This window comes from Salvelinus alpinus, chromosome 12 (assembly GCF_045679555.1).
Source record: "Salvelinus alpinus chromosome 12, SLU_Salpinus.1, whole genome shotgun sequence".
NCBI classification, from domain to species: domain Eukaryota; kingdom Metazoa; phylum Chordata; class Actinopteri; order Salmoniformes; family Salmonidae; genus Salvelinus; species Salvelinus alpinus.
The window spans coordinates 157,821-182,011 of record NC_092097.1 but is presented as its reverse complement, the minus strand read 5'-3'; the positions used below and the strand labels follow the sequence as shown (position 1 = coordinate 182,011).

Below are 24,191 nucleotides of genomic sequence, written 5' to 3'. Positions count from 1 at the left end.
CTACCACACAGTGTGGCAGTTCTGTAGCTGACAGTCACAACAAAGAACAATATGTTTTAACATAATGTAGGACCACTGCTGCAAAGGGTCATGTTTGAATGCGTGAATGTGTTTAATTACTTTGCGAAGACACCTCCCCTCGCCATGTCTCTCATTGTTGGGGTGAAGGAGCCCAGTGATGTTTGGATGGCCACGATGGAGAAAAAAATGAATGGTGTCGTGTGCTCTCTATGCCATGTCATGCTGTTGATACACAAGCTGCTTGAGTGATGCTACAAACGTGCAGAATTAATCATGGTGTATCCCCAAGGAGGAGGACACAGCATAAACATAGGTTCAGAAATACTGTAAAGGCTCACCCTTCAGTTATAATACAATGGGATTACATTTACATTTAAGTCATTTAGCAGACGCTCTTATCCAGAGCGACTTACTTGTATGGTATTCTAAATTAGTGGGAGAAATACGGGTTATGTTTTATTTTATTGTCACATTTTACCTGGTGTTTATTAAGAGGTTGTAATATTTACCAAACAATTGTGTTTCAGTTCATCTGGGATTCACTGTAACAAGCTGCACTACATAACATTTGGTATCAGTATGAGGTAAGTTATTTTATAATCCTAATTTAACTAACTATGTGGTACCAGATGGTACCATACTGTAGTGATAGTTTCAATGAACAAACCAAATAAACCCAAACAGAAATGCCTTATTTACATAAGTATTCAGACCCTTTGCTACGAGACTCAAACTTGAGCTCAGGTGCATCCTGTTTCCATTGACAATCCTTGAGATGTTTCTACAACTTGACTGAAGTCCACCTGTGGTAAATACAATTGATTGGACATGATTTGGAAAGGCAGACACCTGCCGAAATAAGGTCCCACAGTGCATGCAATGCAGTTGACAAGCCAAGAGGTTGAAGGATTTGTCCATAGACATCTGAGACAGGATTGTGTCAAGGCACAGATCTGGGGGAAGGGTAACAAAACATTTCTGCAGCATTGAAGGTCCCAAGAACACAGTGGCCTCCGTCTGTTCGTCTGTATGCGAAGTGGCCTCCGTCTGTTTGGAAGTTTGGATCCACCAAGACTTTTCCTAGAGCAGGCCGCCCGGCCAAACTGAGCAATCGGAGGAGAAGGACCTTGGTCAGGGAGGTGACCAAGATCCTTTATTGTACACTGGCCAGACAGAAGCCACTCTTCAGTAAAAGGAACATGACAGCCCGCTTGGAGTTTGCCAAAAGGCACCTAAAGGACTCTCAGACATGAAAAACAAGATTCTCTGGTCTGATGAAACCAAGATTGAATTCTTTGGCCTGAATGCCAAGCGTCATGTCTGGAGGAAACCTGGCACCATCCCTACGGTGAAGCATGGTGGTGGCAGCATCATGCTGTGGGGATGCTTTTTAGCAGCAGGAACTGAGAGACCAGTCAGGATCGAGAGAAAGATGAACGGAGCAAAGTACAGAGAGATCCTTGAATAAAACCTGCTCCAGAGTGCTCAGGACCTCAGAATGCGGTGATGGTTCACTTCCCAACATGACAATGACTCTAAGCACACAGCCAAGACATCACAGGAGTGGCTTTGGGTAAAGTCTCTGTCATTGAGTGGCCCAGCCAAAGCCCGGACTTGAACCCGATCGAACATCTCTGGAGAGACCTGAAAATAACTGTGCCGTGACGCTCCCCATCCAACCTGACAGAGCTTGTGGGTCTGCAGAGAAGAATTTGAGAAACTCTCCAAATCCAGGTGTGCCAAGCTTGTAGCGTTATAATCAAGATGACTCAAGTCTGTAATCGCTGCCAAAAGTGCTTCAACAAAGTACTGAGTAAAGAGTCTGAATACTTATGTAAATGTGATATTTCAATTTTATACAATACTCATTCAAGGGTTTTTCTTTATTTTTGCTGTTTTCTACATTGTGGAATAATAGTATAGACATCAAAACTATGAAATAACACATGGAATCATGTAGTAACCAAAAAATGTTTTATATTTGAGATTCTTCAAAGTAGCCACAGTTTGCCTTGACAACTTTGCACACTCTTGACATTCTCTCAACCAGATTCACCTGGAATTATTTTCCAACAGTCTTGAAGGAGTTCCCACATATGCTGAGCACTTGTTGGCTGCTTTTCCTTCACTCTGCAGTTCAACTCATCCCAAACCATCTCAATTGGGTTGAGGTTGGGTGATTGTGGAGGCCAAGTCATCTGATGCAGCACTCCCTCACGCTCCCTCTTGGTCAAATAGCCCTTACACAGCCTGGAGGTGTGTTGGGTCATTGTCCTGTTGAAAAACAAATGATAGTCCCACTCACGGAAAACCAGATGGGATGGTGTATCGCTGCAGAATGCTCTGGTAGCTTTGCTGGTTAACTTCTTTGGGATAGGGGGCAGCATTTTCACGTTTGGATGAAAAGCGTGCCCAGAGTAAACTGCCTGCTACTCAGGCCCAGTTGCTAATATATGCATATTATTAGTAGATTTGGATGGAAAACACTCTGAAGTTTCTAAAACCGTTTGAATGATGTGTATAACAGAACTCATATGGCAGGCGAAAACCTGAGAGAAATCCAACCAGGAAGTGGGAAATCTGAGGTTTGTAACTCCTCGCCTATCGAATATACAGTGTCTTTGGGGTCATATTGCACTTCCTAAGGCTTCCACTAGATGTCAACAGTCTTTAGAACCTTGTTTGATGCTTCTACTGTGAAGTGGGGCCGAATGAGAGGGGAATGAGTCAGAGGTCTGGCAGAATTGAAGTGCAGGGCGCCAAATTCAAACAACAGAAATCTCATAATTAAAATTCCTCAAACATACATGTGTCTTATACCATTTTAAAGGTAATCTTGTTGTTAATCCCACCAAAGTGTCCGATTTCAAATAGGCTTTTCAGCAAAAGCACCACAAACGATTATGTTAGGTCACCACCAACTCAAAGAAAAATTCAGCCATTTTTCCAGCCAAAGAGAGGAGCCACAAATAGCACAAATAGTGATACATTTTATCTCTAACTTTTGATCTTCATCAGATGACACTCATAGGACTTCATGTTACACAATACATTCATATTTTGTTTGATAAAGGTCATATTTATATAAAAAAATTGAGTTTACATTGGCGCGTTACATTCACTAGTTCCAAAAACATCCAGTGATAGTGCATAGCCACATCGTTTCAACAGAAATACTCATCATAAATGTAGATATACACATGGAATTATAGATATACCTCTCCTTAATGCAACCGCTGTGTCAGATTTCAAAATAACTTTACGGAAAAAGCAAACCATGCAATAATGGTAAAATTAGCCGCAATGTTGGATTCAACAGAAACCAGAAAATACATGATAAATGTTTCCTTAACTTTGATGAACTTCATCAGAATGCAGTCCTAGGAATAATAAATGCTTGATTTGTTCGATAATGTCCGTTATTTATGTCCAATTAGCTACTTTGGTTAGCGCGTTTGGTAAACAATTCCAAAGTCACAAAGCGCGTCCACTATAACGTGACGAAATGTCCAAAAGTTCCGTATTCAGTAGAAACATGTCAAACGATGTACTGAATCAATCTTTAGAATGTTGTTAACATACATCTTGATTAACGTTCCAACCGGAGAATTAGATTGACTTCAGTTGAGCGATGGAACGGAGCTGCCTCCCACGTGAACGAGCGTGGTCACCTCATGGCTTTGGTTACTCATTCCTGTCTCCTTTGGCCCCCCTTCACAGCAGAGTCATCAGACAAAGTTCTATTGACTGTTGACATCTAGTGGAAGCCGTAGGAAGTGAAAACTCATCCATATCTCGCTGTAATTTCAATGAGAGCTTGGTCAGACATCCTCCAGGCTTGCCTGCCACCCGGGCTTCCGTTGGACCCTGGCCTTTGTGCGGTAAAGCTTTTGGTGGACGACCATGGTCCCAGACATCTCCACTTTCATCGCCGTCTGTGCGCAGAACAAGACTCCTCTGCAATCTCTGGCTGGTCTCCTACAACCACTGCCTGTCCCTCACCATCCCTGGTCTCGCATATCCCTGGACTTCGTCACGGGTCTTCCCCTGTCTGATGGCAACACTGCCATCCTGACAGTAGTGGACCGGTTTTCCAAAGCCGTCCACCTCATTCTCCTCTCCAAGCTACTCTCTGCCAAAGAGATGGCCCAGCTCATGGTGCAGCATGCCTTCCGGATCCATGGACTCCCGGTGGACATGGTCTCTGACCGGGTCCTCAGTTCTCGTCCCGGTACTGGAAGACGTTCTGCATGTTCATTGGGTTGTTGGCCAACCTGTCCTACGGGTAACATCCTCAGTCCAATGGCCAGTCGAAGCGAGCCAATCAAGACCTGGAGATGACTCTTTGCTGCCTTGTCTCTGCCAACTCACCACTTGGAGCCAGTAACTCGTGTGGGTTAAATACACCCGCAACTCACTCTCCTGCTCTGTTCCCTGGGATATCAGTCCCCGCTCTACCCGGAGCAAGAAGAAGAGGTTGGCATACCCTCGGCCCAGATGTTTGTCCGCCGCTGTTGCCGTACCTGGAAGAGAGCCCGGGCAGGCCTATCTCAAGACCACCTGCAGGTATCAATGACAAGAGGACCGCCACCGGACCCCAGCTCCCTGGTATCGTCTTGGGCAGAGGGTATGGCTGTCCACTCGAGACCTGCACCTCGGGGTGGAGTCCCGCAAACTTTCCCCTCTTTTTTTCACCCCTTTCCCCATCTCAAGTTATTAGTCCCTCTGCTGTTCGTCTTCTTTTGCCCCGTACCCTCTGCATACATCCCACTTTTCACGTGTCTAGGATTTAACCTATCTCACAACCTTTTCTCTCCCGTTTCTAGGCCCCCCCCTCTTCCCCGTCTCATCGATGGCCAACCGCCGTTCACGGTGAAGCGCCACCTGAAGGTTCGACCGCGGGGCAGGGGATTCCAGTACCTGCTTGACTGGCAGGGTTATGGCCAGGTTTATGGACATCCTGGACCCAGGCCTCATCGCTGAGTTCCAACGCTGGCACCCTGGTCAACCAGGTAGGACGCCAGGTGTACCTTGTAACACCACCCTGGATTACTGACCTCTGCCTGCCCTAAGCCTGCCTGCCATTCTGTACCTTTTGGACTCTGCTCTGAACTACTGACCTCTGCCTGCCCTTGACCTGTTGTTTGCTTGCCCCTCTGTTTTTGTAATAAACTTTTGATACCTCAACTGTCTGCATCTGGGTCTTCTCCCGAGCCTTGACACTGTTTGGCTCAAACGCATTAAGAAGGAAAGAAATGCCACAAATGTACTTTTAACAAGGCATACCTGTTTATTTAAATGCATTCCAGGTGACTACCTCATAAAGCTGGTTGAGAGAATGCCAAGAGTGTTCAAAGCTGTCATCAAGGCAAACATATATTTTTACTTGTTTAACACTTTGTTGGTTACTACATGATTCCGTGTGTTATTTCATAGTTTGGATGTCTTCACTATTATTCTACAATGTAGAAAATAGTCAAAGTAAAGAAAAACCCTTGAATGAGTAGGTGTGTCCATCCTTTTAACTGGTACTGTATATGAAGAAGAAAAAAAATCATAATGCAGTAATCAAAATACAACAATGCAAATTGCATATTATCATCCCAATTGAAACTAAATACATATGGGCTGCTGTCATAAAATGCATTTTTGTTTTCAGTGCTGAGGTAGAGCCAGGTAAACTGAAGAGGAGTGCATACTGGAGCAGTGGGGTAAAGTACTTAAGTGAAAATACTTTAATGTACTAAAGTAGTTTTTTTGGGGGTAGTTGTACTTTAGTTTTGACAACTTTTACATTTATTTCACTACATTCCCCCCAAAAATAATGTACTTTTTGCTCCATACATTTTCCCTGGCACACAAGTATTTGTTACATTTTTAATGCTTAGCTGGACAGGAAAATCGTCCAATTCACGCACTTATCAGGAGAACACGTGGTCATCCCTACTGCCTCTGACTCACAAAACACAAATGCATCGTTTGTCAATTATGTCTCAGTGTTGGAGTGTGCTCCTGGATATACGTACATTTCCAAAACAAGAAATTGGTGCCATCTGGGTTGCATAATAAGGAATTTTTTATTATTTTTACTTTTGATACTAAAGTATTTTTTAGTAATTACATTTACTTTTGATACTAAAGTATATTTAGAACCCAAATTTTTTTGACTTTTACTCAAGTATTTTACTGGGTGATTTTCACTTTTACCTTAATAGAAAGTTAAATAAGTATCTATACTTTTACTCAAGTATGACACCTGGTTACTTTTCCCACCACCACTGCACTGGAGCCTATGCAGTCGAGTCACATACTCTCGAGCAGAGGCACTGCTGTGAAGCCATGCATTTGAGGCAGATTCTTGCAGGAATGACCAGAGATGCTAGTTTTGTGCGACTGGTCCTTAAACCACTGATCTATCATGATTTGATTATGTACCACCCCTCCTTCCACATTCACCCTTTTTTCCTTCACCTAACCACCAGGAGATAGATACTGTGTCCCAAATAACACCCTATTCTCTATTTATTGCACTACTTTTAGTAGACACCATAATCTCAATACCCTCATGGGCTGCTCTGTTGATTGAGAGTGTGGGGCAGGAGTACACTGTACATACTGTACTTTCTAATTATTGGTGCTGTTCACTCTTGGACAACTTCCCAAATGATTCAATGGAGTTGCCAAAATTATGTCTCCATTTGGCAAGAGGTGCAACACTGGTCACATGAAAGGACTGACTAGACTGAAACATGGTGGTTAGATTAAAGGACTCTGTGTATCTATGTTCTAATCTTGTCTATTGTGAGATTTGTGATGTACTGCGTCGGCAAGTACGATTCTCCTGTGGCTTGGACATTAGCAGGGTTTTACTTAAGCTATTGTTGATGCAACAGAGACTATAAGTTCACTGAGGTCCAAAATGGTTTTCTACAGAGCTCTTTACAGTATGGGCAGACTTCAGTTTAAAAAATGTAGCTTGGAAAATACAGGATGTCTGTGGCTGCTTGCTTTCTCTGGGTATTGTGGAGTGGTCTACAACTGTCCTGTCAATGAATGATCTATGATTTTCACATTTCAATGACATTATTGAAATGTGACTCGTCCCTGACAGTGTTAATTGCCATACTAAACAGGACAGGTAAAACATCCCTGAGAAATGGCGCCACAGAAATATGATTACAACTTTGCCCCCCATAAAGCTCTGCATGTCTCACCAACAGCAGATATTCTAAAACAACAAATTAGAATATTCAAAATCGGGGCAAACCAGTAGTTCCGGATTAAGTACTCCTTGATTTAGTAATGGTTGTGAATGCCAGTAGCTGTTACATAAGTATTATTCACATAATTTACCCCAAAAAAATAGAAACCCTTCCAAGAATGAAAGGATGCTTAGAAATACAAACACGCACATGGACAGCATTTACTAATGAAAAAGTTATTAAAAAGTAGTGGAATATTATATGATGCCATTCATTTTTATACACAGGTGACACTCAGCACAAGTCGGCTGGAGGATTTATGCAACAATGACAGGGTTGTTTTGCAGCTACTGTGACAAAGCATAGAGTCAGCTATGATTCCAGAATTAAAGCCTGTCTCAGATGTCAAACAGCATCTAAAGGAAGAATACTGGGTAGAATTTACCTGAGGCCTGTAACCATGGCTGAGTCACTGAGCACAGCGAGAACCAACATAAAAAAACTACGTAACTGCCTAGCCAAAATGTCAAACATGCCTGGCATTTGAACAATAAACCACTGAAGGCTCGTCCTTAAAGAAGGACAAACGCTACTCTCTCAATGAATTAATTTCAGGACGTTGTTACCTGCAGGGGGCGAAGTATGGTGCATACCAGAGGAGGCTGGCGGGAGGAGCTATAGGAGGACTTGCGCATTGTAATGGTTGAAATTGAATTAAATGGAACGGTATCAAAAACATCAAACATGGAAACCACAAGTTCTATTAATTCCATTCCAGCCATTACAATGAGCCTGTCCTCATCTAGCTCCTCACACCAGCCTCCTCTGGTGCATACTAGCCTTTTTGTTATTATTTTACATTTAATTAATCACACAGTCGTCACTCAGTTTAATTTATCAAGGCCGGGATTCAATCTAAGGAACATTCTGGAGCAGTGCACTAGACAGTCAACATTGCACCTTTTAAAGAGCAACTGCCCCTAAAGACAAACTTGTCATTTAGAAAATGTATAGGCTCATCGATATGAGTCAGAAACATTCATTCTATTGTAACTATTTACTACAAAGTGTTAATAGGATCATTTTGGTCATTAAAGTTAGTCTCGTCTGAGATTAGTTTTTATAGGGCTCCCGAGTGGCGCAGCAGTCTAAGGCACTGCATCTCAGTGCTAGAGACGTCACTACAGACCCTGGTTAAATTCCAGGCTTTATCACAACTGGCCGTGATTCCCATAGGACGGCGCATAATTGGCCCAGCGCTGTTAGGGTTTGGCCGGGGTAAGCCGTCATTGTAAATAAGAATTTATTCTTAATTGTGACTTGCCTAATTAAATAAGGTTAAATACAATTTAAAAAAATACATGAGTATGTCACAATTTAAATGAAGGTTGGAACTAATGTTCATGGGACAACATGTCAAAATTACAATAGCTCCAAATTTCAATGACTTAAAAACATCAAACCATCTATAAATTGTAGAAATTCATATACAAATATTGAAAGCGTTTATTAATGAGAAAACAAAAAGGTGTGCAACATGAAAATATTGTCTAATTTACATTGTGACTTTCCTAGTTAAATGAAGGTAAAATGAATAAATAAATAATTTATTGATGGTCCCTAACTAGCCCCGGAGATAGGCTATCCAAAGTTAAGCCAACTTTGCCACGATCGCACACCAGCCGGCTAAAGCTAATTGGCTAAATAATTGGGCTAACTCTTCCCACGTGCGAACACACACACGAGTCACCCACATCAGACCACACCCCAAAACCAACTCACGTTTGAATTCAGTCATGGCCGCTAGAATTTCTTAATGAACCAAATCTAAAACGAGGCCAAATCAGGAAGTGCAGTCACCCTTTTCCACAATGTTTGCAGATATTGCATTCACAGTAAATGCTGCGTATGGTAAAGTGTGCTGCTGTATAAAGTGCCTTGCATAGCAGCACCCACTCGTAGCACGCGCTCCAGCAGGTATATCTCACTGGTCACCCCCAAAGCCAATTCCTCCTTTGGTCGTCTTTCCTTCCAGTTCTCTGCTGCCAATGACTGGAACGAACTGCAAAAATCTCTGAAGCTAGAGACTCATATCTCCCTCACTAGCTTTAAGCGCCAGCTATCAGAGCAGCTCACAGATCACTGCACCTGTACATAGCCCATCTGTAAACAGCCCATCTATCTATCTTCCTCATCCTCATACTGTATTTATTTATTTATCTTGCTCCTTTGCACCCCAGTATCTCTACCTGCACATTCATCTTCTGCACATCTACCATTCCAGTGTTTAATTGCTATATTGTAATTACTTCGCCACCATGGCCTATTTATTGCTTTAACTCCCTTATCTTACCTCATTTGCACTCACTGTATATAGACTTTGTGTTCTTTTGTTCTACTGTATTATTGACTATGTTTTGTTTATTCCATGTGTAACTCTGTGTTGTTGTATGTGTCGAATTGCTATGCGTTTATCTTGGCCAGGTCGCAGTTGCAAATGAGAACTTGTTCTCAACTAGCCTACCTGGTTAAATATCGGTGAAATAAAATCAAATAAATAGCCGCGGGAAGTAGGGATGCTGAGCATGCTGCAGCACCCCCCGAATTTTTTTAATAATAATAATGAAAAAAAATATTACTCGAATTATTAGCAGACCGATATAGCCGTTTGTAGCATGGGCAAAAAATAATAATGCAGCTCCTAGCCGCCAATGTTGTTGACCATGACAATAAACTAAACCTTAAAAAATGTAGATGGTGTAACTAGCATTTGTGTTGATGTGGTCCCCCTTGAATAACAATTGCGCAGGCCAATGCAAATCCTAGTCTCTGAACTTTAAACTGCGTTTTTAGATGTTTTAAGGTCGTTTTACGTATTGTAGGGACACGAAGAGGCAGTTCGTCCGTGAGAGGGTGGCCGAGCACCTTGTTGTAGCAGATTTGTTTTCTAGAAACCTGGCTTGCAGGTTTAAGAGTACCATAACTTAGCCATTTAGGGGTTTTTGCCTAACCTTATTTGAGGATCTTGCATCCTCTTTCGTGCACAAACATTTGACAGCCTCGCAATTTCACATTTGTGCCAGTTTTGACGTATCCAATTTCATGTTTGGGCCAAATGTCAAGAATCTAAGTGAGTTTGCAAGATCCTATTGAAATGCTAGCCTACAGTTGCCCTGCTCTATTTGTTACCCTTCATGTGTTACCCTAAATGTTGTCCCCAATGGAAATGCAGATGTTCTACAGTACATTCCTTGCATTTTGCAACTTGTATCAAAACTTACTTGACTGTCTTGCAATGTTAGAGGAATTTGAAAATTGCATATGTAGCCAATCGCATCGTGTTGTGCCACCCAAAATGGCACTTTTTTAACATACTACACTGTACATACACAATAACAATCTTGTACTGAACCAAACATTGCAGTAAGCCTGCAGGTTACCATTTCCCAATGTTGCAAAAAAAACTGTTGAACTGCTTTACATACATATAACAGTTGGAATGTTAATACCGACAGAGTCGGGATTACTTGGAAATAACAAACATTTCATTGCATAATCCCCACAGGCTAAACAGGGGCAGTGTTGGCTGATGAACTGAGCATTCTGTGGTTTTGGAGAGGCCCTTAAAGACTTGGATCAGACAATGGACCTGCACATTGTAAATCTTAGCTGAGTTTCCTCTACTCCACTCGCTCTACGGAGTCCCATTGAAATTTCATTGGGAGGATGAAAGGGACCTGCTGGTAACCAGGTACATAGGCCAGGAGTAATCCAAAAGCTCCTGGTCTGCTGTTACTACAGAAAAATCTGTTTGGAGGATTTGCCAGTGAACGGACACAATGTTCACCTAATCCTTTAATTGGATTCTGCATTGGTATGAGTGACACTGTGCCATAGCACAACTGCACTGCAGATGCTGGCGTCAGACAGTAGTTGGTCAAAATGAGCCAGCATCCGTGTCAAAATCAAATCTTTGTTAAGTATATGGCTCCCCTTGAAAATAAAGTATTTTGGGACTTTGGAAAGAAGGATATCAGATCTTCTCCATTATGCAAGGTATGTCAATACGAACCCATTTTCCCCTGGACTTCACAGATGGTCATTTGCTCATCAGTTGCCCACAAACTGTCACATCACAACCTCAGTCGTTAAAAGCTCGTGTTAATCTAACTGAAGTTTCCAGTAGCTATTACAGTAAAATACCATGCTATTGTTTGAGGAGAGTGCACTAAACACTTTTATCATGGCAACTGGTTTGATACAATCCCATCTGAAGGTAAATAATGTACTTACATTCAGTAATCTTGCTCTGATTTGTCATCCTGAGGGTCACAGAGATAAAATGTAGCATAGTTTTGTGTGATAAAATCGATTTTTATATTTAAATGTAGGAACTGGGATCCACAGTCTGAACCCCTGCTGTGTTTGATACACACAGGAAACTGTTGAGCGTGAGTAACCCAGCAGCATTGCAGTTCTTGACACAAACAGGTGCGCCTGGCATCTGCCACCATACCCCATTAAAAGGCACTTAAATATTTTGTTTTACCTATTCACACACTGAATGGCACACACAATCCATGTCTCAATGGTCTCAAGGCTTAAAAAGCCTTCTCCTCGCCTTCATCTACAGTAAACTGATAGAAGTGGATAAAACAAATTACAAATCAATTAGCTATCATAGCTTTCACCTGGATTCACCTGGTCAGTGTATGTTATGGAAAGAGAAGGTGTCCTTACTGTTTTGAACACTCAGTGTATATTTACACACTAAAATACAATTTTAGTGTAGAGCTGTTTGAAAAGACTGGTCTATTGGTCTATTAAATAAGTTAATAGACCAATAAGAAAGAGTTCCTAACCTCTCTGTCAAAAACAGCACATTTTATGTTTTCCCCTCCCCATTCAGACCACTCCCAGACAGTCCTAGCAGGTTTTAATCAAGGAACTCTCTGTACTTTGCTCCCTTCATCTTTCCCTCGATCCTGACTAGTCTCCCAGTTCCTGCCTCTGAAAAACATCCCCATAGCATGATGCTGCCAGCACCATGCTTCACCGTAGGGATGGTGTCAGGTTTCCTCCAGATGTGACGCTTGGCATTCAGGCCAAAAATATTAATATTGGTTTAATCAGACCAGAGAATCTTGTTTCTCATAGTCTGAGAGTCCTTCAGGCGCTTTTTGGCAAATTCCAAATGGGCTGTCATGTGCATTTTACTGAGGAGTGGCTTAAAGGCCTGATTGGTGGAGTGCTGCAGAAATGATTGTCCATCTGGAAGGTTCTCCCATCCCCACACACGAACTCTGGAGCTCTGTCAGAGTGACCATCAGGTTCTTGGTCACCTCCTTGACCAAGGCCCTTCTCCCCCGATTGCTCAGTTGGGCTGGGCGGCCAGCTCTAGGAAGAGTCTTGGTGGTTCCAAACTTCTTCCATTTAAGAATGATGGAGGCCACAGTGTTCTTGGGGACCTTCAATGCTGCAGAAATGTTTTGTTGCCATTCCCCAGATCTGTGCCTCAACAAAATCATGTCTCAGAGCTCTCCGGACAATTCCATCAACCGCATGGCTTGGTTTTTGCTCTGACATGCACTGTCAACTGTGGGACCTTATATGGACAGGTGTGTGCCTTTCCAAATCATGTCCAATAAATTGAATTTACCACAGGTGGACTCCAATCAAGTTGTAGAAACATCTCAAGGATGATCAATGGAAACAGGATGTACCTGAGCTCAATTTTGAGTCTCATAGCAAAGGGTCTGAATACTTATGTAAATAAGGTTTTTCTGTTTTCACTTTGTCATTATGGGGTGTTGTGTGTAGATTGATGTAGAAATTGTTTTATTTATCAATTTTAGAACAAGGCTGCAACGTAACAATGTGGAAAAAGTCAAGGGGTCTGAATACTTTCCAAATGGACTGTACATGTGACACGTTAGGCTGCTGCTGGAAGAGCCAACGCTAGGCGGATGATTGGATGTGGTATGCTATTCGGCGGAGCAAACATTTTGAAAGTGAAGGCGCGGTGTTTGAATGTTGACATGGAGGTGGTTGAGCAACACTGGGCTGAACAATGACGGATGGAGATAGAGGTACTAAAAAATAGTAACAGAGAGAAAGAGGAGAGACAGAGCAAGAGAGAGAGAAGGAGACACAAATGGAAGTCCAGAAAAGAGAGAGAGAGAAGGTGAGTGAGAGAGAAAGACAGACAGATGCAGAGAGAGAGAGAGAAAAAAAAGAGAGCCAGTGAGAGCGAAAGATGGATAGGGGATGTAATAAACTTGCGCAGCCCCATTGTGCCGGGGGAGTTCTGCTGACAGCACTAAACCACACCCAGTTTCCCACATCGGCTTTCCTATTGGCTGATCCGCAAAATCCCAGCAACAGCCTGCTCTCTCTCCTCCCCTCTCTTTCTCCACAAAGGACTTACCAGTGAATGAACTGAGTCAAGCACAAGCTGTTGAAATAGTAAAAGCCTCTCTCCTCCGATCTTTATCACCCAGAGCAACCAGACAGACACCGACGCCATTGCAGTGCACAGGAGAACCCTACCCTGGGTGAAGCTACATCAATAGAGCATGCTACGTAGGAATATACCTTCTCTTCAACAAAACAACAGACTCCACTGAACTGAGAGTCTGTTTTTCCTTTCAATTCTCCCCAGAATTATTCTATTTTCTCATTCTAGGACAGCATTGTTCCTCTCCTCAGCGACTACCCTCGGAGCAGACACTCCCACAACACACCAGGACACCCCAGTCTGACCAAACAAAAGTTGTGGAAACCTATCAACTTTGGAGAGAAGCCTATCTATACGGCCGGATATACGGTGGCCTTCCAGTGCAGAGAGAGAGTGACATTTGGGGAGAGAAAGAGGGGATTTGGGGATTTTTCTCTCTTCTGGTGGGTCTGTGAAAGTCTGTCAAGACGCCGCGTGCCGTGCTCCGCGTGAAGAATGCCCAGGCGAGGATGGCCAAGCCGGCTGAGCCAGCACCAACACCTGGGCTCTACATGGAGCGCTCGCAGAGTCGGATCAGCCTGTCGGCCTCCTTCGAGGCCCTGGCCATCTACTTCCCCTGCATGAACTCTTTTGATGAGGACGATGTCGGTAAGCAGCCTAAAGGTGCTAGCAGCAGCCTCCACGGGCCTCCTCATTCACTACTTCCATCATTTCCATCTTCGCTGCTCGTGGGCTTCTCGTAGTAGTTCATAGTTGTTGTGACAGGTTGGTAGACAAGGTTGTGAAAGTTTGTGAGAGGAGCATGGTTATGCATGTCGGTATCCCTCTCTTGAACTCAATTCAAGTGTATTTGTGAGTCTTATGGTTTAGTGGTGGTTTACATGTCTAATAAACCATTTGGGCAGATATTTTGACGTATAGTGAACATAGCTTCTGATCAAATGTTGCCACCATGTAAGTGTGTAATACATTTGCAAATGGCTGATGGGTGACTGTTAACAGCTCCAAAAGGAATATTATAGGTGTCATCCAACTTGATGCATTGCAAATATTAGAACTGCCATTTTAATGTGGTGCTTTGAGCACAAAGAAATTCAATCTCTCTCTGACTGAGAAATTATTTATCCACCCCAATCTCATTATAAATGGCTGGATGCATAAGCCCAACTATTCCCATGACTGCTGCCAACACACACACAAAATTTGGCTACTTTAACTACTGTAATCAGACGGACGCATGGAAAAGAGAGTAGTAGGTCTGTGTCTGAATGCGCAATTGAAATGCTAATTCCTTTGCGATTTGACAAACTACACTTCTCAAGTTCAACACCCACTGATTACAGGTTAATTTCTCCTCTGTTGAGTTGAGCCACAAATATGCCCTCATCATTTCACTTCTCATTCAATCTATCGCTGTCATTATATTTAGGCTGATTTGGACTCTCCCTGGTGCACATTGCCAGCCAAAAGTGTGAAGGTAGAGAGAATTGATTGTGAGATCACTACTGTCGCTATTTTATCTCATCTCTCCTCTCTTTTCGCTGTGTGTGCTCTGTCTCCATCTCCCCTCTCTTTCATTGTCGCCGTCTCCCCCTCTTTTTCACTCTCTCCATCTCCCCCTCTCTTTCACTTTCTCCATCTCCCCCATGACTCCATCTCCCCCTCTTTCACTCTCCATCTCCCCCTCTCTTTCACTGTCTCCATCTCCTTCTCTCCCATTCTCTTTCATTGTATATCTCAATCTCCATAATCTCCCCGGTTGTATGTCTCTACCTCCCCCTCTCTTTCACTGTATGCAGTGCCTTCAGAAGGTATTCATACGCCTTGACTTTTTCCACATTTTGTTCTGTTACAGCCTGGATTCAACATTTATTAAATTGCTATTTTTTATCTTTACGAGGAATCTAAAAACCTCTGTGGTCTTTGAGGTTGAATCTGTGTTTGAAATTCATTGCTTGACTGAGGGACCTTATAGATAATTGTATGTGTGGGATACAGAGATGAATTCAAAAATCATGTTAAACACTATTATTGAGATTGAGTCCACACAACTTATTATGTGACTTGTTAAGCACATTTGTACGCCTGAATTTATTTAGGCTTGCCATAACAAAGGGGTTGAATACATTTCAGCTTTTCCTTTTATATTAATTTCCCCCCCAAAAATCTAACATAATTCCACTTTGATGTTTTGATGACACAAAATCTACATTTTTTCCATTTTAAAGACACAACAAAATGTGTCAAGGGGTGTAAATTCTTTCTGAAGGCATTGTACAGGTATACAGTATCTGTATGTCTCCATATCCTCTCCCCTCTCTGACTGTCAGCCTGTGGGGATCTGCATGTGAGACAAAGTGCTACCAGGCCAGACATCACATCTCCCCAGCTAAACCTCACCGCCAACAGGAACAGCACATCAGACTGCACCTCCCCGTCAAGCTCTAGCTCTACGTACAGTCAGAAGAGTCACACACAGCAGCCCGTTGTCACAGATCTATCACAGATAGAAATCTCTGGATTTTATCATCAGCCCTTCCATGCTAGTATGTCATTACACTCGATTAAACGGCAGACGTTTTATTATATGATTGAATCCTTTCATGTATAGTTAAAACCCATGGTCACTGATCTACGTATGTAGCCTACATGTATTATATGTATCTCTATCTCAGGATCTCATCAGCTTTCCATAACTCGCATCTCATTAGACTTAATCTTGTCAGACAGCAGACATAGACTTTTCATCATGGTCATTTTCTTGCGTGTACTGTAAGAATCACCGGAATAGAATGCAGCAGGTGAGCATATGGTAGTGATGCTACTGTGAAGCTAATGCTGGCAGAATGCATTGCTGTGGCTATAGTGTAGCGGACCTAGTGGTGCTGGGAGCCAGAGGGGAGGATTATTGCCTGTTGAGACATGTACTGGCACTCAGCCTTGATTACAGCTTGAAAACCATCGCTGACCCCTGTCACCATGTCTCAGCCAGGGGAAGAAGTGAATAAATATGAATATACTGTATTTGGGATTATATTTGGGGCCCAATTGTTACGAGCAGCATTTTAATGCCAAAAGTGAGGAAAATGGGGAACAAATAAAAACAGAGTGACGGGGGAAATTAAAAGGTCATAGAAAGAATCCTGTTTCATAATATTTGATACTGTCATATAGATGCAGTACTATAAGCCATTTCATATGGATGAGGGATGCTTCTAAATCCACCAAATCTGTCAAATTTGGTTTGACAGAAAAGTAAAACAGCATTTCTAAATATCTACAAACTAACCTAAAACAGGAGTTGAAGAACGCTGTGACGTTTCTAACAGAACATTGGATGAAACAACAGCAAAAACCAACAACATTGGACTAATTAAGGAAATAACCCCAGGGCACCCTCCTACTAATACCTAACATAAATCAATTTCTAAGAGGAGAAATTGGGCACAATATAGAAACAAAACACATTTATGAAAAAATGAAACGACTGTTGTATTGGTTCTGGTGATCTATAAATGTGCAGGTAATGACAAAGCTATTAATTACACATCAGTTATATCCAGAGGAAACTGAACATTTTATGTTGTTCAATCAGTCAGGTCTATGTTTTAGACAGGGCTAGAACATGGAGGAAAAAAGGTTCCCTTGGTGGCCATGTTGGAGAAACAACCCAGAAAAGTCACCAATAAAAAGTTTATTTGCAGAAAAGTAGGTCTAGTCAGTGGTGAAAAGAGGCAATCCATTGAAGAACATACTGTACATTATATCTACCGATTCCTGTGATATTTTGCATTGCATCGTTTTTCAGTGTTAGTAGAGTTGATTTCCTTAAGGGTGGGCTTAAAAATGTAACAGTACTAACATTATTAACATTGTGTTTTGCACATGGGCGCCTGACTGTCTGAAAGTGGGGGTGAAAACGCTTGGTGGTGCACCCAGACTATTTTTGCATTTTAAATGTTTTTTCTACACTGTTTTTCTTAACCCTTTAGACTCATTCCAGTATACGGGTTGAAAATGGCAGATTTGGGCACTGATAAATGCCTAAATTGGAATGCAGAAGCTGTACAGTAACATGCTATACATCAAATTAAATTAAATTTGATTGGTCACATACACAGATTAAGCAGATGTTATTGCGGGTGTAGAGAAATGCTTGTGTTCCTAGCTCCAACAGTGCAGTAGTATCTAACAATTCACAACAATACACACAAATCTAAAAGTAAAATAATGTAATTAAGAAATATATCAATATTAGATTGAGCAATGTCAGAGTAGCATTGACTAAAATACAGTAGCATAGAATACAGTATATACATATGAGATGAGCAGAGCAGTATGTTATTAAAGTTATTATTAAAGTGACTAGTGTTCCATTATTAAAGTGGCCAGTGATTCCAAGTATATAGGGCAGCAGCCTCTAAGGTGCACGGTTGCGTAACCAGGTGGAAGCCGGCTAGTGATGGCTATTTAACAGTCTGATGGCCTTGAGATGGAAGCTGTTTTTCAGTCTCTTGGTCCCAGCTTTGATGCACCCGTACTGACCTCGCCTTCTGGATTATAATGGGTGAACAGGCCGTGGCTCGGGTGGTTGATGTCCTTGATCTTTTTGGCCTTCCAGTGTCATCGGGTGCTGTAGGTGTCCTGGAGGGCAGGTAGTTTGCCTCTGGTGATGCGTTTGGCAGACTGCACCACCCTCTGGAGAGCCCTGGGGTTGCGGGCGGTGCAGTTGCCGTACCATGCGGTGATACAGCCCAACAGGATGCTCTGAATTGTGCATCTGTAAAGGTTTGTGAGGGTTTTAGGGGCCAAGCCAAATTTCTTCAGCCTCCTGAGGTTGAAGAGGCGCTGTTGCGACTTCATCACCACACTGTCTGTGTGGGTGGACCATTTCAGATAGTCAGTGATGTGTACGCCGAGGAACTTGAAGCTTTCCACCTTCTCCACTGCGGTCCTGTCGATGTGGATAGGGGCGTGCTCCCTCTGCTGTTTCCTGAACTCCATGATCAGCTTCTTTGTTTAGTTGACATTGAGTGAGATGTTATTTTCCTGGCACCACTCTCCCAGGGCCCTCACCTCCTCCCTGTAGGCTGTCTCGTCATTGTTGGTAATCAGGCCTACTGCTGTTGTGTCGTCTGCAAACTTGATGATTGAGTTGGAGGCGTGTATGGCCACGCAGTCATGGGTGAACAGGGAGTACAGGAGGGGGTTGAGCACGCACCCTTGTGGAGTCCCTGTGTTGAGGATCAGCGAAGTGGAGGTGTTGTTTCCTACCTTCATCACCTGGGGGCGGCCCGTCAGGAAGTCCAGGACCCAGTTGCACAGGGCGGGTTAAGACCCAGGGCCCTGAGCTTAATGATGAGCTTGGAGGGTACTATGGTCTTGAATGCTGAGCTCTAGTCAATGCACAGCATTCTTGCATACTGTAGGTATTCCTCTTGTCCAGATGGGATAAGGCAGTGTGCAGTGCGATGGCGATTGCATCGTCTGTGGATCTATTGGGGCGGTATGCAAATTGAAATGGGTCTAGGGTGTCAGGTAAGGTAGAGGTGATATGATAGAGGTGATATGAACCTTAACTAGCCTCTCAAAGCACTTCATGATGACCGAAGCGAGTGCTACGGGGCAATAGTCATTTAGATCAGTTATCTTTGCTTTCTTGGGTACAGGAACAATGGTGGACGTTTTGAAGCGTGGACAGCAGACTGGGATAGGGAGAGATTGAAGATTGAAGAGATTTGTCCGTAAACACTCCAGCCAGCTGGTCTGTGCATGCTCTGAGGACGCCGCAAGGGATGCCGTCTGGGCTGGCAACTTTGCAAGGGTTAACACGCTTAATTGTCGGCCACGGAGAAGGAAAGCCCACAGTTCTTGGTAGCGGGCCACGTTGTTGGCACTGTGTTATCCTCAAAGCGGGCAAAGAAGGTGTTTAGCTTGTCCGCAAGCAAGACATCGGTGTCCGCGACATGGCTGGTTTTCCCTTTGTAGTCCGTGATTGTCTGTAGACCCTTGTGTCTGAGCCGTTGAATTGCGACTCCACTTTGTCTCTGTACTGACGTTTTGCCTGTTTGATTGCCTTACGGAGGGAATAACTACACTGTTTGTATTCAGCCACATACCCAGTTACCTTGTCATGGTTAAGAGCTCTGGCTCTGCACTTCACAACACTGTATGGGTTTTGACTGACAGCCATTCTGAACTTGAGCACCTCGCATGACAAGAAGTTGCCCCCATCCCTCCCGCTATTTGAGCAACTTCTGCAAATGATTATTGTCTGAGTGAGGGAAATGCCATAAATTAAGAGGGCCCCATGTATTTCGAAAGATGAGACGTTGAGAATTATAATAAATACTGCTTTGATGTCATACAAGCAAGCCAAACACCCGTGAGTCCAGATGTGCACTTCACATTTCCATATCATAAAACTCAACGTTTATGATCACTATTATGAAGAAAATTTGCCATGGCACACGCACCTAAATGCATCCATGACTCCTTTCTGTTTTCATTAATTGAATTGTGAAAGCCTTAATATCACTTTATTATCGTATTTTATAACTCAGATAGTCATGTTGACAATATAGAAGCCTTTCAAATTACGCCCACCTGACCCAGACTGCAATATATCATGGACCGTTTTTGGATTTTGTAAACAACAACAGTAATTGTGTGAGGGCAGGGATGCAGGCTTGTGTTCCAAACAAAACAGCTACACGTGTGCTTGCTCTAGGTCCTCAACGGTACAGCTAGGATTATTTAGGAACTTAAGAACTGTACACACATTGGAGAGGTGTGTGGCCACTTGAAGACCCCAGTTAGTCCTCTTACTCAACCCCTTGAAATGTTTTGGTCTTATGTTGCACCTACCCCACATTTTCCAGGAACATTCTTATCATATTACTAAATGTATCCAGAGTACTTTTAGATTTCGCTACCAACAAAAGTATAGTAAATGTGAAATGCACATCAAATCAACAGCGCAATGTTTGGATTCAGTCTTGTGTCAGGTGAACTGTTGTGTCCCCATAATCTCGAAACTGTTCCCTTTCAATAGCTACCATGGTTATGCATCAAATCAAATTTTATTGGTCACATACACATGGTTAGCAGATGTTATTGTGAGTGTAGCGAAATGCTTGTAATACATAAAAAAACTAAATGCTGCAAAGTTTCCTAAGGACTAAAAGCGAGGCAGCCCTCTCTGTCAGCGCCATCTTTTCTATATGCATTTCATATTTCTTCTTTAAGAAACATTTTTATTTAGCACAATTTCCATGAGTGTAAACAGGGGGAATCCATATTTATGAACAGAGCACAACAATATTTCTTAGATTTTCCCACAAAAAAATTATATTGAAAAAGTGTTTTGACTAGGTTACTAATCTACACCCTTCCCTGAATATCTCACCCATAGTGATCGATTGACAGGTCTGACACCCTACCAACTCTGTGACTCTCACAAATATCCTGGTCCTCCCCTGACAATCCCACTTACAGTGATCTATGACAGGCCAAACTATTAAGAATGTTGCCAGGATAATGCATGTCATTGAAAAAATTAAATAGTAAATGGGAGGAATAATATTGTTTTACCCAAAATGGATTTGAATTAGAATGTTGTCCATGGTAGGTTAAGAAAAAACTTTTTTAAATTTTCTTTCTAAATAAGGTAGTGTAACATGTGAGGGCATTGAACAAGAACTGTCAACTTGAAAATGCAAACTGTGGTTTTGCATTTAAATTTGGTAATTGATTATGTTCACATAAAAATAATATTGCAAAGATATTATACGTTTTTTATTATCCAATTAGCATTTTTTGGGGCAACTATATAAATATCCATAACTTGCGGCCCATGAATCTGCAATAGAAATAATAAAATGTTGCTCCGGTAATATGGGTCATATTTGAACAGTTTGGGCTAGAGCAGGGTTCTCCAACCTTTTGTTTCATAAAAGCTACTTCATACTAAAACATGTTTTCGCAAGCTAATCATATACAGCTTGCATATTTTGTTATTGTGTAGGCCAAATTTGATGACTAAAAACAAAGAACATTCATAACTTAATTGCATTTTGGTTCTTAAAACCACACATTTTTTACAAAAATCATTCTACTGTAGCCGACATTGCGAATCTTGCCTTTTTAAGAGAGAACAAACTGGTTTGAATAGTCCCTGCAGGACAAGGCTACTATCAATGATTTTCAAATGATTGTTAAATTGTCGTTCTGTTTAATAGTGGCCTCTTGAACAATAACCACCGTGAGTAGGCTACATATCTGTTAACAAATGCTGAAGAAACATCATAATCATGAAAATCATTAAAATAATCATCAGTAGATGGCAAAAATGCAGAATGCTGTTAAATACCTGTAAACAGCTTGGGAGGAAAATTATTTAACTGATTTAATTATGTAATATTAGGCCTAATATCACTATCTACTTGCGAGCTACTCATTGACAGCCTGCGAGCTACCGGACAGGCAGTTTTCTGCTCAGGTGCAACCTTTGATAGGCTGATGGAAGGCTACTCAGAGTCAGAGTCTGTCTGGTTCTAACAGGCAAAGTGAAACGATACAATGAATTTGCTGGTGGTGCACGCAGCTCAAATTATATGTAACAGCACCATTGGACCAACACCATCAATAAAAATGTAACAACAGCACAAAAAAATTTATAAACCATTTTATTTTGCAGGTGCCTTTTCATTATAAATACCAGTGGTGCAACTAGTGCATTTTTTTTAACCAGGCAAGTCAGTTAAGAACAAATTCTTATTTACAATGACGGCCTAGGAACAGTGGGTTAAATGCCTTGTTCATGGGCAGGAAGGCAGATTTTTACCTTGTCATCTCGGGGATTCGGCCTAGCAACTTTTTGGTTACTGGCTCAACGTTCTAACCAGTAGGCTACCTGCCACCCCTTTCTAACTAAACTAAAACAGTGGCACACAGGAGGGAAGCAAAACTTTCCAGTGCCCAAAACCATTCATCTTGAGTCCATTGGGGGAGGGGGTGCAAAAATGGAATCTGTAAATTTTTATATCATATATAAAATTGTCATATCTATAGTATTACAGAATAGCTCAAAACATTACACATTTTTAAAAATGACAGATTTCCCAATGGAGTATGATAATCTGCAAAACAATACATTTGCACCCTTATTTTGAAAGTGGAAGTGCAGCTGCTCCATTGGCTCCATTGCTCAGGCGCCTCTGGTTATGCAGCAGATGGCTAAGTGCATCACTACTGCCTTCATGACACCTAGAAGTACTGTTGTTGCGGTAACAGAAATGCCTTGGCTTTTCGGGGTCAGTGATATTGATGGTGGCTCTGATCAGGCCCTACACCCAAACAAGGGCACTGCGTTCATCCACCTCTGGCCTGCTCGCCTCCCTACCTCTGAGGAAGTACAGTTCCCGCTCAGCCCAGTCAAAACTGTTCGCTGCTCTGGCACCCCAATGGTGGAACAAACTCCCTCACGACGCCAGGTCAGCGGAGTCAATCACCACCTTCCGGAGACACCTGAAACCCCACCTCTTTAAGGAATACCTAGGATAGGATAAAGTAATCCTTCTAACCCCCCCCCCCCCTTAAAAGAGTTAGATGTACTATTGTAAAGTGGTTGTTCCACTGGATATCATAAGGTGAATGCACCAATTTGTAAGTCGCTCTGGATAAGAGCGTCTGCTAAATGACTTAAATGTAAATGTAATGGTGCTTCTTGGGTATGTTATGTTACGGTGCGAAAGGTTGTGAGTTCATGCCCTGTTGCACTTGACTCAAATCACACAGTCGGGTTTCATCTTGCTGTTGGGGTTGCTGCTGGATGAGGCCAAAGTGTGGTTGATGGCTAAGTGCATCACTACTGCCATCCTGAGACCTAGAAGTACTGTCATCCCGATTCAGAAATGCATTGTCTTTTCTGGGTCAGTTTACAGTTATCTCCATGTTCACTTCATAGCCTCATGGCATGAATGCATACCTCTCTATTGGGTCCTCAGCTCAACCAACGCCTCAAAGGTCAAGTATCTATTACCTTTCACAAGGTCAGTGTCTAAGCTGTGTTCATAGGGTCCCATAATGGACTACATGTAAGAAATGTGTCTTCAGATCCAACCCACCGCACAACCTTCTCCCAATGTATTTAAAGTATCATCTTTTGCTTCAAATGTTCGTGTTTACCACTCGTATTGACGCACTACTGAGGATCTATATGCCAAGCCTGTTTTCTAGCGCCTCCAGGAGAGGAACTGGGATCTATTGAAAAAAATCTCAGAACTTCCTATGCTTCTTACCAGTCCCTCACTGTCAAGCCTGGTTTGATGTTGCCTCTCAAAATATTATTGAGACTGAGAGAGAGAGAAATAGAGAGAACGAGAGAGAGAGTGTCTCGAGAAATGGAGTTCCCATACCCATGCACTTGCAGTCTGCATTGTATTAAACAATGAGGAATTAAAGTTGTCAAGTTGTCATGTGTGTGTAGGGGGTAAATATCCCTTAGTACC

The 24,191-nt window shown here is 42.4% G+C and overlaps 1 protein-coding gene across 2 annotated transcripts in view; it reads left to right on the top strand.

The window, feature by feature from the left end:
* The first annotated feature begins 13,649 nt into the window (after positions 1-13,649).
* The window catches only part of rims4 (regulating synaptic membrane exocytosis 4), a 50,602-nt gene continuing 40,060 nt past the window's right edge, over positions 13,650-24,191 (top strand). Inside the window, exon 1 of one of the 2 annotated variants that reach the window (XM_071334632.1) lies at positions 13,650-14,328. In XM_071334632.1, coding sequence (XP_071190733.1) covers positions 14,190-14,328 — 139 coding nt within the window. In that variant the 5' untranslated portion in view covers positions 13,650-14,189. Of the gene's footprint in view, positions 14,344-24,191 lie in introns of both variants that reach the window. The other variant, XM_071334631.1, reaches the window with a different exon arrangement.